At 43.8% G+C, this 14591-nt stretch overlaps 1 protein-coding gene across 4 annotated transcripts in view; it reads right to left on the minus strand.

Moving 5' to 3' along the window:
• Tti1 (TELO2 interacting protein 1) overlaps window positions 1–14591 on the minus strand; it is a 43874-nt gene that overhangs the window by 24991 nt on the left and 4292 nt on the right. For 2 of the 4 annotated variants that reach the window (XM_006235428.5, XM_063284397.1), the window contains exon 2: window positions 414–2752. In XM_006235428.5, coding sequence (XP_006235490.1) covers window positions 414–2712 — 2299 coding nt within the window. In that variant the 5' untranslated portion in view covers window positions 2713–2752. Of the gene's footprint in view, window positions 1–413; window positions 2755–12701; window positions 12791–14591 lie in introns of those variants that run through there. The other 2 variants (XM_017591994.3, NM_001134619.1) reach the window with 2 other exon arrangements.

Genomic DNA, 14591 nt, shown 5'->3' on the forward strand with positions numbered 1-14591 from the left:
CTCTCTGTGGCTGAGCATTTCCGGCTGCTCCTGGTCTCTACTAGCACAGGTGCTGCCAGCTCTAAGAAGCACCAGTAGCAGCATAGCATAGTATACTGGGAAGAATAAACTTGCTACAAATCTAACTTTATCCCTTATCAGGGTCTCATTGAGCCTTGGTTTCTTATTTGTAAAATAAAAAATGCTAGCCTGTATGGTTTATATTCCGGTTATAGAGCAGGGCTCAATAAATGGCAGAGATATTCAAAGTATAAAAATAAACAGTGGAGCCCAACAATCCCCTATGGGGTTGGAGAGACAACCTTTCCAATGTTCTCCATAGCACGCACATTCATGAACATGGAATAAAACAAGAATAGGAAAACCAGGACCCTGGCCATCTCAATTGGCATCAAAAAGGGCTTTTAACATACCCAATGCTGCCAGTAGAGCGTGCAGAACGCTGACAAAGGATGCAGCTCTCTTATCATAAAATTGGTCCAGGGTGGCCAAGACATCTTGAACCACATCTGCTACCAAAGGAAGGAGGCTAGCATCTGAGTTCCGAAGCATGACTTCCAGGACTTTTGGGGTATGTGGGTGTAGAGCAAGGTGACGCAGATTTAAAGAGATTCCATTCACCAAATAGTCTGAATTTTGATTGATCAGGTGCTGTACAGAGTTATAGCCACAAGCATGGCAAATATCTACCATGGTGCTAGCAGCCACTTGACTAATGAGCAAGGTTTGGTCTCCAGCCTTCTCTAGTACTGGATAGAGAGCTGACATCAAAAGCAAACGAAAGTCTTTTCCTAGTGCATAAGCAAACTGGCCAATCCCTTCCAACTGAATGCATATCTGCCAGATGTTACTGTTCATGGAGCAGATAGTGGGACTCGGCTTTGACAGGGCTGGAAAGGATACAACTTGGCAGGTGTGGACACCAGATGTGACAGCCTGGAGGCCTTGCTGCTTCATCATCACCTCCTCCTCCTCCTCAGCTTCAATACAGGTAATCAAGTACCAGTTTTCTTGGCTCGTGTATTCCTCTAGTATAGATTTCACAATCTCTCTCAATTCCTCTGGGCTCGTGCTTGCACATTCATAATGAATATCTTCCACATCCAGTCCAGCAGCCCCTACAACCAGTTCATTAAGGATCATGGCAGCTTGCTTCCGATAAACTATAGATGTATGATACAGTTCCATAAAGTGATCCACAAGCAAATACAGGTCCCCATAATAACCCAGAAGCTGACAGATCTTTCGAAGGAGCAGGAAGACCCTCTCGTCAGTAAAGCATCGGAAATATCGCCTCTGGACTCTGCTCCATGGCCGTGCAGCTGAGGCCTCTGCAGAAGCACTGAGGTTGTCAGAATTCCATCGCCGCTCTTCCACCATTTTGACATCAGCCACCTCTAGCTCCAATACTTGGATGAGTGCCCTGGAAAGGCGCTGCACATGGGCCACAGAATTGAGAATTACATGTACTTTGGGGCCCAACAGTTTCAGATACCCAAGTAACAGGGAAAGGGTAGAGAACTTGCCCTGATCATCTTGTGTGTTCATCAGGCGGGGAAGAGATGTGGCCAATGAATGCAGGCTTTCTGACAAGATATCAGCCAAGGCTCTGCTGCCCACTACTACCTTCTGATCTGCAAGACGCCTTAGCACTGTATTGCACTGGGCCTGCACTTCAGAACTTTCATCATTCACCAGGCCAACTAACACCTTCAAGAGGGGACCTGTGGATTCAACCAGGGACTGACTGCACTTAAAAAGCAGGACCTCCACAAACTCTACCAGTTCCAGCCTCACCTTCCAGTGTGGATGAACAGAGACACAGTCAATTATCTTTTTAATAAGGATTGCCAACTTGCCACCAGTACTTTTTACCCAGTCTGCTTCTCTGTGAATCATCAGGGCTGCTACTTTGTGCTCAACTGCGGGCTTTGCTCGCACCTTTGGGATCCTTGTGAGCTGTTCATCAGCCATGATGAAGCCCACGGTTTTGTAGAAGACCTTTAGGGAAGACACGACAATGCTATGACCTTGTTTAAAGTCTCCTGTGATGACTCTGGTCAGTGCAGTTGAGATTCCAGGTAAGAAAGATGCCAACAAGTCCCCCAGCTGTTGCTGCTCCAGTTCATCCAAAGGCCTTGGATGGTCCTGACAATCACATTGAAGGAGGAGAACCTGTAGACACTGTAAGGCAGCAATTTTAATCTGTTTTGACTTCTCCTGCTCTGCCAGGCCCAACAGTAAAGACACAGCAAATCCTAAACGAGGCAGAATGGAGGGCTCATAAAAAGTCAGAATGATGTCCCTGTAAGCTGAGTGCATTAAGGTGCTAAGTCCCTGGATCACAGCCAATTTTAACTCCTCTGACAAAGCTGCGGGTTTCTGGGAGTTGGGAGAGTACAGACAAGCTGAAAGTTCTGAGAAGAGTTCCTGGAGAAGCTCCTGCTCTCTCACACATGTTGAAGAGAGGACAAAGGTGAGGCATTCCACCACACTCTGTACGAGACGCTCTCTTTTGGGCCCTGGGGTCTTCAGGGCAAATCGCAAGGGGAAGAGAATGTACTGCTGTAGTTCCTGAAGGGCAGTGTCACTTATGGCTTGTAACTGTGTCTGCAGATGTTCCACGTTCTCCACTGTCTGGGTCTTTGTGAGCTGAACGCAGACTGGACGTAAGACACCAAAAGCCTCCTCGGGAGTGTCAAACACTGCCATTGTACAACCTCTTTCCCCTACTGAGGAAACATTCTGCAGGCTAGAGGAGAGAAGCTTCTCAGTTAAAAAGGTTAGGCTCAAAGCAAACACAAAGTTAAGGTCTATCCACCCACCCACCCACCCACCCACCTAACCATCCATCCAACATTTATGGGGGTCCCATGTGTTAGCCACTGCAAGGAGGAACAAGGAAACTGCAAAGAACTGGCTCCTATTATTGGAGTATCCCCAGCTTAGTGAGGGATGTAAGCCTCTAGGGATTAGGACAGACTTACATTTAGTTTCTAAGTGAGCAGGGAGGAGGGGAGCAGGGAAAGCCAGAACTACTGAGTTTCACAATAGCATGCCTGAACCATGACCTGGGCCAGGCCGAGTTTGGGTTCTAATTCCTGGGCTGCTGAAAGAGGCACATACAGTAAAACACGCTATCATGGTAAGTCAGTGTAAGTTTTCATGCATGTACAGACCTACAGATAGCGTTTCTAGCACCTGAGAAGGCTTTCTTATGTCCTTTTCAATTGATTCCTCTTTCCTCTCCCTCTCCTCTCTCTCCCTCTCCACCACCCCTCTTCCCCACCTCTCTGGAGATTCCTTTTGCCTGTACTTGTCACTGAGAGATTCTAAGTGAGTGAAGTGAGCGTCGGGGGTTGGGAGGCTATGATCATCTTTATGTGGATGGTAATACGGAGGAAGGATCAGGCTGGGTGAGGCTGACAGCAGCACAAAAGGAAGAAGAGCGTGCGCAGAAAGAAGGAGATCAGGAGTGCACACTGCCACGGACGTCATGGGGGAAGAGCTTTCTGCAGCACAGAAGGCTGGATGGAGTGCAGGAGAGCAAAGGAAACAGGTGTAGAGGAAGGAAGGGGCTGAACAGCTTGATGCCTGAAAGCTCTTCTTCAAATTCAGAGACAGATAATGAGCAAAAAAGAGAATAAACAGAGCTTGAATAGAGAAATAAAAGTCTAAACATTCCCCTTGGGAAAAGAGAGCAGCATGCTGGGAGGATGCAAACCTGTGGCCCAAGGGTTCTCAGGACTGAGCTGAAGCTGCAGACTGTAAATGTCTAGCACTGTAAAATGCTGGCACTGAATGAAGAGATCACCCCTCACTGGATTAGTATCATCTAGTCTGGTGGGTGGCCTTGCACTTTTCTCCTTGGCTGTCCATCTCTATCTGCATGAATGAGTACTCCTAAATCCAGTGGCCACAGGGCTGGCAGGCCAGAGGAGCATGGTGTGTGTGTGGGTCAAGACTGGGCCGTTTCAGAGTTGAGCTGGTGGTACCCGAGAACCAAGAGAGGGCTCCGGCACACAATCAGACACTCGGAATCTGGCAGCTGGAGTTCCACAGACCCTGTGAGGAAGACCAATGACACTCCCCTGGGTACTGGCTTATATTCTCACTATCTGTAGCGTCTCTTGCCGGAAGTGAGCAGGAAAGGAAGCTAACTGCAGTCAGAGACAGGAAACACATTTCATACTCCTGAAGGCAGTGAAGCTTACCTATAGTAGGACTACTACTAGATGCACATGAGACTTTAAATAAAAGGACCAGCTAAACAAGTTCAAGTATACAACAAAAGATATTTCTTAGCATTAAAACTATGATTTTCCATACCCAAAAAGTCCACTTGATGAAATAATAATGATGATGGCTAATTCCTGAGACCCAGTGAGTGGCTGGAAGGTCAAGCAGAAACTAGCTTAAACCTGAGTGAGGGGCTCTGCAGGTAAGCACTTGCTGTGCAATACAACAACCTTAGTTCAATCTTCTCTGAGAACGACATGAAGAAAGCCAGGTGTGATGGCGTGCATTTGGGGTAGGAAAGGATTCCTGGGACTGGCTGACTAGTCAGTCTAGCCTAATTGGTAAGCTCTAGGCCCTAATGAGAGCCTCTGTCTAAATGAAACAAATGGGTGGATGGTTCCTGAGGGATGACACTAAGGCCTCCATATACTTGTGCGCCTACATGCATGAGCACCTCTCCCCTCAGATACAGAACCATAAGCACAGACATACAAAAAACAAACAAAAAACCAAAATAGAAATCTAAGAAAAAGGAATGAAAAAATAAAATAATGACTTTTTCTTCTTCTTTTAGTGTAGAAAATTTTCTTCACATAAAATACTCATGTGGATGTCTAGTATATAACATGTAAAACTCAGAAAAAGCTGAGGTTGGGGGAATGGCCTGGGGGCTCTGCATCTTTCTTAATTGACCTTAGGAGTTTCAGAAAAATAACTCGGGGAGGGGGTGGGTGGAGATCCCTCAGGGTAGCCTCAGGGTTCCAAGATCAGACTGTATATAGACACAGGCCGAATGAAAAAGAGGGAATGGCATGTTCAGAATGGCTTTCCTTTGTCATCTATGACTCTCACTCAAGCCAGAAGCCTTGGGATCTCTGCTTGCTTTCATTTACCCCTTAACCCCACCATGCCTTCAATTTTGCTACTTCCACTCTCTCAATGCTTCTCTAAACCAACTTCATGTTGGGCCAACTATCACAGCCCCCACCTCACCCTTGCACCTCTTGTCCTGTGTGTTGGCCCTTCTTGAATTCACACTTCAACTGACAACGTCTCCCTTTCCTACCACCTCTAGCACATACCTCTATTACAGTACTGAGAGGTTACCATTGAGCATGTGTGTCTTACTACTTTAGACCAGGGGTCTGGGAGGATAAGGGCAATCCCATACCTAGAAGTAAGAAAAGGCCCTGGGAGACATTCAGCATCTCTACAGATTCTTGAAATCCTGCTCTCAAGTAGGGTAGAGTAGGATATGACAGACTAACACTCTTACTGATGGCTGAAAAGTCAAATTACAAATTAAGTGTGTGTGTGTGTGTGTGTGTGTGTGTGTGTGTGTGTGTGTGTGTGCGTATGCGTGCGCGCGCCCTCAAATTCATGGCAAACCTCCTCAGCCTTTGAAGTGTTTGGATTTGAGGAGTCATTACATCCACTCAAAAGTCATTTCTTAAAGCATCCAACACCTGAGGGAACACAGAAGACAAGTGGACTGATAGCACAGAGGAGGGGGATACTCAAAGTGAGTGGATCTACAGCTCCCCACCCTAACTTGGTATATCTTGGAGGCCTGCACAGGATAGAGCTGTCACTGGAGAAAAGAGAAAACACAATGATCTAGAGACAAACCTAGTTTAGAGAAACATCAAAATACAAGATTCTGGAAAGGCTGTTGCTGAAATACCAAGAGATATTTTGATGTTCTTTAAAGCTAGAGTAACAAAACTGGAGGTTTTCCCTCACACTTTAAATATGTGGTTGGTGACCCAGCTCAGTCCCTCTTTAAGTTCAGTCTTGGCTCCTGTGTGTGGTGAGTCTTTGAGAAGATAATATTATATGGAACCACTAATAATCTTTTTATAAACTCTCTCATAGGTAAGACGCCCCTGAACTTGTGAAGAAACAAGACCACATAACTGACACTCCACAGGAAAGACAAGAAAAGCAGACCCACAGATAACTGAAACAGCTGAGGTCTTAAAAAAACAAGATTAGCCAGGCAGTGGTGGCCCCAGCACTTGGGAGGCAGAGGCAGATTAGCCTCGTCTACACTGTGAGAGATCCAGGGCAATTAAGGCTACTCAGAGAAACCCTGTCTTGTAAAAACCAAAAAATAAAAAACTAAAAATAATAAGATTAACACTGTAAAGAAACAGAAGAACACTCCTTTTCCCCTTTTTTAATTAAAAAAGATAGGTAGGTAGGTAGATGGATGGATGGACAGACTGTGTGTAGGTCAGGGGAGAACCTGGGAGAGCTGGCTCCCTCCTTCTACCTCTCAGAGAAAGCACTTTTACCCACTGAGCCATCTTGCTGGTCCTATTTTTCTTGAGGTAGCTTCTCTGTTTATCTGAAAGTATTACTTACTTATTGCTGCCTTCTTTTTAATAAGTGATTTTAAGATATTAAAGCTAAAATTAGAATTAAGAATGCTCTATGAATTCAACAAAAGCTAAACTGAACTCATATAATTATACTTGAAAGTTGGTTGAACAGTTATTGGTCCCAGGATTATTTCTACTTTATTTTAAGTAGCCTTTTTTTTTTTTTTTTTTTTGGACAAGGTTTCTCTGTGCAGCCTGGCTATCCTGAACTCACTTTTAAACCAGGATGGCCTCGAATTCAGAGACCCATTTGCTTCTGCTTCCCTAATGCTGGGATTAAAGGCCACCACCACCTGGCTAGGTAGACTTTTAAAATTCTTAGTAAGAATTTTGATTCTTAAATCACACAACTTGATTTTATGCTATCTAAACTGTCCTCTAAACAAAATTATTAATCTCTGTTTGTTTTGAGAAAGGGTTTCACTATGTAGATCAGGCTGCCCTTGAACTCACAAAAATCCACCTGCCTCTGCCTCCCAAGTGCTGGAATTAAAGATGTCCATTATGCTTGTCTAAAATACTATTGTTTTTACTGAAAATAATTATCTGCTGGCATATCCTTAGAGGACTCAATCCTAGCACTTGGAACAATGAGTAGGAACAATTACGAGTTCAAGTCTAGCCAGGGCCACACAGTGAGACCTCAATAACCAACTTTACCTTAACCATAAGAAACATAACCAAAACTTAACCTTGAAATTTTTGAGTAAATGTCTCCCTCCCCTATCAAATAGACACATAGAGCTAAGAAATACAGTGTCTATAACTAAGAACACACTGTAAGGTTTAGCAGCAAATGAATTTAGCATCAGATAAGATTGAGTGGAAGACAAATCAATAAAAACTGCCCAAACTCAAGCCAAAAAAGCAAAAGGAAAGGTAAGTGGGTGGTAAAGGAACCAGGGAGACACTGAAAGCTCTCATGGGCAAGTAAGGGCCAGATGGAAGAATGTTAAACAAAGCATGACAGAAAGGTCCAAAGCAAAGTAGTCAGTGCACACATCCAGAACACTAGCAAACACAAGCTGACCAGGGTGAGCACGCAGACAAACCCATCACAGTAGTTTTGATGAAAACCAAAGGGAAAGAAACAAATTTTTTCTTGCAGTGGTGTGGGAGGAAGAGACAGTCTTCCTGTACAGCTTAGTCTGGCTTTCTAACTTACGGTCCTCCTGCTTCTGCCTCTTAGTGCTGGGGTTACAGGTGTGTACCACCATGGCTAACCAACATGGAAAATCTTAAAAGCAGTAGAATAAGATTGACAGATGGCTTCTCAACGGCATGACCAAAACCAGAAGTGACACCAGCTAACAACTAATAACTTTGAATTTTATGCCTTTCAGAAACAAAGACATACCTGGGGGTATAAGTGCCTGCCTAGCAGGCTGAAGGTCCTGGGTTTTAGATTAAAATTTGAGGGGATTCATTGATCTCAGGACTCACTACAGGAAAAAGTAGAGTGGAAAAATGAACCTAGATAGAAGCATGGCAAGTAGGGAGAATGAGGAAACTGGAGCTGGTCAACATAAACAATGTTAAATGACATGTCAGTCATCATCGTGCAGCTTACGTGGTCTGAAACTAAAACGGGGATGGAGTTCAGTGTTCTGGTAATCTACAAGTGCCAGGAAGTGGCAGATAATTTGTTATCAGGTACATTGTATTGAGATGTAAAACACATGTCAAAATCTAGATGATGTGCTCTTAGAAGAACTGTCAACAAATACCCTCCTTAGAAAGGCAGTAGAAATGGGATACTGATATTTCTGACTGAAAGAAGGTGAAAATGGCTACATGATGGTGGCACATGCCTGTAATCCCAGCACACAGGAGGCAAAGGCAGGCAGGTTTCTGTGAGTTTGAGGACAGCCTGGGCTACAGAGTGAGTCCCAAGACAGCCAGGCTACACAGTAAAACCCTGTCTCTGAATAAAAAAGAAAGGAGGGGAGGGTATGAAAAATAAAGCCAACAACGAGCCACTTAGAAAACAAACAGTAAGATGGCAGACACAACCCAACATGAGTTCTGGCTTCTTACAGCAGCGCTACTGATGTCTTAGCTGGGTGATACTTTGCTGATGGAGGGCTGCCCTGAGAATTGTTGGGTACTTAGCAGTTTTCTTGCCCTTTTGATTTTAGCTGCTATTAGCATTCTCACTCTATGAAAACTAAAAATGTCTCCAGGTATTGCCAACTGTCCTGTGGAGGCCAAAAATCAGTCTTGGCTGAGAACCACTGAAAAATGTCCACATGATCCCAATCAAAACCCCAACAGGACTTTTCTAGAAAGTTATGTCAGTCAATGTGGTATATGCCACTACCTGCTCAGTACTAGGGAGGCTGAGACAAAGTATTCTGAGTTTGAGGCTAGCTTGGATTATACAGTCAGACTCTGCCTCAAAACAAGTAAAGAAAGGGGTTGGGGATTTAGCTCAGCGGTAGAGCGCTTGCCTAGCAAGCGCAAGGCCCTGGGTTTGGTCCCCAGCTCCGGAAAAAAAAAAACAAAACAAAAAAACAAAACAAACAAAAAAAAAAAACAAAAAAACAAGTAAAGAAGCACACACCAACAAATAAGAAAGGAACGTGCTCTAAATGCTTATGGGAATGTAAAAGACCTAGACTGTTAAAGACAAGAACGAAGAACGAAACTGGAGAACTCACCTTATCTGACTTTAAGATAAATGTACCTGGAATGGTATATTTACTGCATACTGCCGTAAAGAAAAACACACGGACTTTTGGAAATGAATAAGGTCTAGAGCTAGTATCTCACACAGAATACTGCCCAACACCATACATTCTTACCAAAGGCGGCAGTGAAATGTGGTGGAAGAGACAGGCTTCTCTGTGTAGCCCTGGCTGTTATGAACTTGTTTTGTAAACCAGACTTGCCTCAAACTCAAGAGCTCAGTCTGCCTCTGCTTCCCTACTACTTAAGAGTGCTGAAGTGCCATCAGACCTGCTCAAGAATGACCTTTTCAACTAAAAATGCCACATCACTTGGCTCTCCATCTGAAAAAAATATATAGTCATTTCTACTCATCTATGGGAATGTGCTGTAAGACTCCAATAGGTTCCTAAGACCAAGATGATGTCGGGGCTGGGGACTTAGCTCAGTGGTAGAGCGCTTGCCTAGGAAGCGCAAGGCCCTGGGTTCGGTCCCCAGCTCCGAAAAAAAAAAAAAAAAAGATTATATTAAACATATATACTCTTCTTTTTCCTACAAATATTTACTCTGAAAAGGTTTAGTTAATAAAGCAGGCAAAAACCCAAAAAAACCAAAAAAAAAAAAAAACACCCCAAAAAACAAACAAACAAACAAACAAAAAAAAAACAAACCAAAAAACCCCAGATTAACAACAATAATAGTAAAAATGTGTGAATATAATCTATAGTAAGTGGACAAGTCTATGAACGTTCTCTCGATGAAGGAAAGACATTTGTGATCACCAACTTAACACAACCTAGACTCAGCTGGGAAGAGAGTCAGTGAGGGATGCTTAGATGAAGTTGGCCTGTAGTAATGTCTGTAGGGGACTGTCTTGATTGTTGTAAGTGATGTGGGAAGCCAGCCTACAAGTGGGTAGCATCATTCCCTGGTTTGGTGCCCTGAACTTTTTAAGAGTAGAGAGAGCTGGCTGAGCACTAAGCACACAGGCATTCATTTCTACTCGTTCTTGACTGTGGATATGATGTGACTAGCTGCTTTAAGTTCCAGCCACTGTGACTTCTCCGCAGAGATGGGCTGTAACCTCCAACTGTGAGCTAAAATATACTCTTTCTTGTCAGGATATCTTGTCAGGATATTTTATCATAGCAACAGAAATGAAACTAAGAATATTTCTGAACCATGAAAGTCAGAACTGTAGATTATGGGGATTTCTTTCTTTCCTACTATATTTAAATGGTAGAATACAAAACAAAGAAAAGTTCCCAAAGAAAACAGATGACAATACTTCTGTGACTTTGATGTGGGCAAACTCTGGACCCCCAGTCCTTTCTCCCTCAGGGTTTTACTATGTAGCCTGAAGGACCTTAGCCTTCCTGCTTTAGCTTTCAGAGTACTAGAATTCTAGGCATGACACACCCAATCAGCAAACATTCCTTAAACAGTACCGAAAAGCCTAGCATGGTGCCTCACATTTACATTCCAGTACTTGGGAGACTAAGGCAGGACTGTCCCAAGCTCAATGCCACCACGGACTGTACAGTGAGTTTAAGGCTAGCCTGGGCTACAGTTAAGACTGTCATAAAACAAAATGATTCCCCAACACTAGCATATTAAAACAGGACACATAAAAGAAAAATAAAACAAAACAGCTGATGTGTTGACTACTACGAGTATGAAATATTCATCGAAATGTACTACTAACCGCTGGGAGGATGTAGAGATGGCACAGCATAGCAGTTGAGGACTTACAGCTTTCACAAAGGACCCTGAGTTCTAGTACCCACATGGTGGTCCACAGCTACCTGTAACTCCAATTCTAGGGGACCCTATTCCTTCTTCTGGCCTCTCGGGCACTAGGCACATGTGTGGTGCCTGCACATATATACATGCACATATATACATGAAGTCAAAATACTCATACACATAAAATAAAATAAACAATAATGAAGATTGGTTAGAGTGGTTTACACCTTTAATCCCAGTAGTCAGGAGACAGAAGAAGAAGAATAATCTCTGAGTTTTGAGGCTAGCCTCGTCTACAAAGCAAGTTCCAAGCTGGAACTATGTAGGGAGACACTGTCTTAAATAACCACAACCACCACCATCACTGTGTATATACCTCATGGGGGAAAGGAAAGGAAAACAGTCGATGCTGGCAAGGATACGAAGCAACACAATCACTCAGGAAAACTCTTTGGCAGTAGCTAATTCTGCAGGAAAGAGGTGTGTTCCATGATCTAGCCACTCCACACTGATATACACCCAGCAGAAACACCTATAGAAGGGCCCAAAGGATGTGTTCAGGGTGATACCACCCACTGCCACCCTGGAATGGAAGCTACCAAATGTATACCTATGGATAAATGGTGCTATCATGGCTCAAAGGACTGCCATCCAGATTAAGGTTTACCACAGCCAGACATGTAAAACATGGGCTAAGGATCAGAAATATAAAGCAGATACTTTGATATGACTATAAAAGGCAATCATATAGCTTTATGGGGCAGCCATGAAATCGTGCTTGTGTGACAATATGTCAATTACAGAAGGAACGGTTAGAGATTTAGAGCCTGAGAGTCCTGGATTCTACTCCTTTAAACTACAGCCCTGATTATTTGACACAGGACTGCTGCAGTTGACAGTTTAACGAACACAACAGGGGGATCTGGCCCAAAAAGTGACACTGGGATGGACAGTCGAGCGGGGCAAGTAAATTGGGAGTTCAGACAGTAGGTGAATAAACAGAAGCAGGAGTGGACAGCCACGTCTGCTAGTCATCTAAAGCCTTCTTAGTTTAATGTGCCCTTAGTGGTCCTAGAAGTGCCACTGCAGAGCTGGCAGATGAGACTGCCAGTGGAGGCAATGGATCACGTCCTCCTCTGCAAGCTTTCCTGCATCATCTCAGAGATGTGCCATACCACAGTGGGTGAGTCCAATGGCGCACTCTGTACAAGAACCACATTATCCACATTATTCCTGTTCATTTTTTTGGAGACAGGGTCTCTCTACATAGCCTTGGCTGCCCTGGAACTCACTCTGTAGACAAGGCTGATCTTTAACTCAAAGATCTACCTGCCTCTGCTTCCCAGTGCTGGGATTAAAGGTGTGTGCCACCATGTCCAGCTTCTTTACTGACACATGAAGGAGAGGGCAGGCAGATCACAAGGCACTCACCATGTTACACAAGCAACCAATGAAAAGAAAGAAAAGCGCTGCTAAAGGAAGGAGTTTGGAAGTGGAATGCTAACAGAGAAGTGCTCACAGAGGAGAGGACTCATGTGCTGAGGAGGACTACACCTAAAATCCTGCCACAAGAACAGACCAGATGGAAGTAGAGACATAGTGGCACGTGCCAGGCTTCACACTGTGGTGACACAGATGAGATCATATGTCAGCCTTTCTACTTACCGTCCCTGAATAAATTCACAGCGTACTTCCTCCTGGCTTCTTCCACATGTGACTTCAGAGCGAGGTCTTGTCAACACCACTCTCTGAAACTACAACTTAACTTTATTCCTCCCCACCTTGGCCCTCCCAATCTCCTTTCTCTGCCTTGGATTTCCCTTCTTGGCACTTAGTACCACCTGTGGAACCAGATCACCTACCTGTTTACTTTTCGATTCTACCCAGGATCTCCTCCCTTCACTCAAATGTGGGCTCTAAAAAGTATGATCTTTGCCTAGCTAGTTTCTCGCTTCAGGCACCACGTATTTTATGTTGCTAACAGTCATGACCCCAAGGTCTGCTTCTCTCACTTGATGGAATACTGATGAAGCTATGTTCAGACCGGATTCTGGATAAAAACTACCATATTCTTCTCTGGGAGTTTTCCTTCCGGCAGTTGATCTTATTCACAGTGGGACAACACTTCTGTACCAGTTTTTGAGGTAACCAATTTTAGATTGTGGCTGTTCCTTGGGCCCCTTTTAGATGTTAAGCCCAAACAAAGCTTTTATGATGTGGGTTTCAGTCTAGATTCTCCCAGTACTTGGCTATGTGATTTCCATAAGTTTTAGCTTCCTTCAAAAGAATTAAATTTGATATATAAGGTAGTCTGTAAAATTTCCAACCTCTAATAATTGCTGTTGGAAAGAAAGTCTACATGTGGACCATAGAGACATGTAACAAGTTCCAGTACAAGTTCCTGAAGACAAAAAAAATTGATATTTTTTAACTTTTCTTTTAAAGGTTGACACCCTACTGGGGCTCGAAAGAGGCCTCACTGCTACTCTTGCAGAGGATCTGGATGCGATTCTTAGCACCTACATAGTGGCTCACAACACCTAGGACTTCAGTTTCAGGGGATCTGATGACTTCTTCTGACCTCCCCAGGCACTGGGCATACATATAGTAGAGACATACATACAGGCAAGCACTCGTATGAATAAAATAAAGAAATAATGTTTAAAAGATCATTCTATACCAGGCACTGTACTAGGCATTTGTGTATTGAACTTGTTAGTGTGGATGTGTACCTGTTTGTATACAAGAACTGATGAATGTGGAAGGCAGAGGTTGACATCAGATGCCTTTTCTCAACTGCTTTTCACTTTGATTTTTTGAAATAGGGCATCTCACTGTATCTGAAGCTCATCAACTCTGCTAGGCTGCTTGGTCAATGAGTTTGAGACATATCCTCATCTCTATCCCCCAACTCCAATATAGGCTTTAGAAAGTGTGACTTTTGCCTTGCTTATTTCTTCCCCCTGGCACCAAGTGGTTATTTTATGCTGCTTATAGTCATATTCCAAGGTAGGTTAGTAATCTGGTTTGACAGGTGGTGCTAAGTGCTGTGGAGAAAAAGAAAATATCCCTAGGGATAGGTCATAGGTCACAGTACCCTGTTCGTGGATTTTCAAGTGGGGGATGGGGATTGGGCTTAGGATCTTCCGCTTTAGTAGCAGGCTCCTTACCTACTTAGCCACTTCCCCAGCACCCCACGCTAGCTTTGTTTGAGACAGTGTCTCACTATGTAATCATAGCTGGCCTAGAACTCACTAAGTAGATCAGGCTGGCTTCAAACTCACACAAACCCACCTGCCTCTGCCTCATAAGCACTGGGAAAAAATTCATGAACCTTTGTATGTGGTCATGCTAGATATTTTATGTCCATAAATTCCTCATCCACAAACTGAGGAGCCCAAGCTTCAGAAAGAGAAGTAAGACCCACACAACAGATATCAGACAAAGGATTTGCCTCAAGCCTGACTCCAAAGAATATACCAGTATTCTTTGTATTAAACCAGGGGTTCCCAGGCTGTCTGCTCATCAGAATTAAGGGGCTACAGTTTAAGTTCA

The sequence above is a fragment of the Rattus norvegicus genome, chromosome 3 (genome assembly GCF_036323735.1).
Source record: "Rattus norvegicus strain BN/NHsdMcwi chromosome 3, GRCr8, whole genome shotgun sequence".
Classification (NCBI taxonomy): domain Eukaryota; kingdom Metazoa; phylum Chordata; class Mammalia; order Rodentia; family Muridae; genus Rattus; species Rattus norvegicus.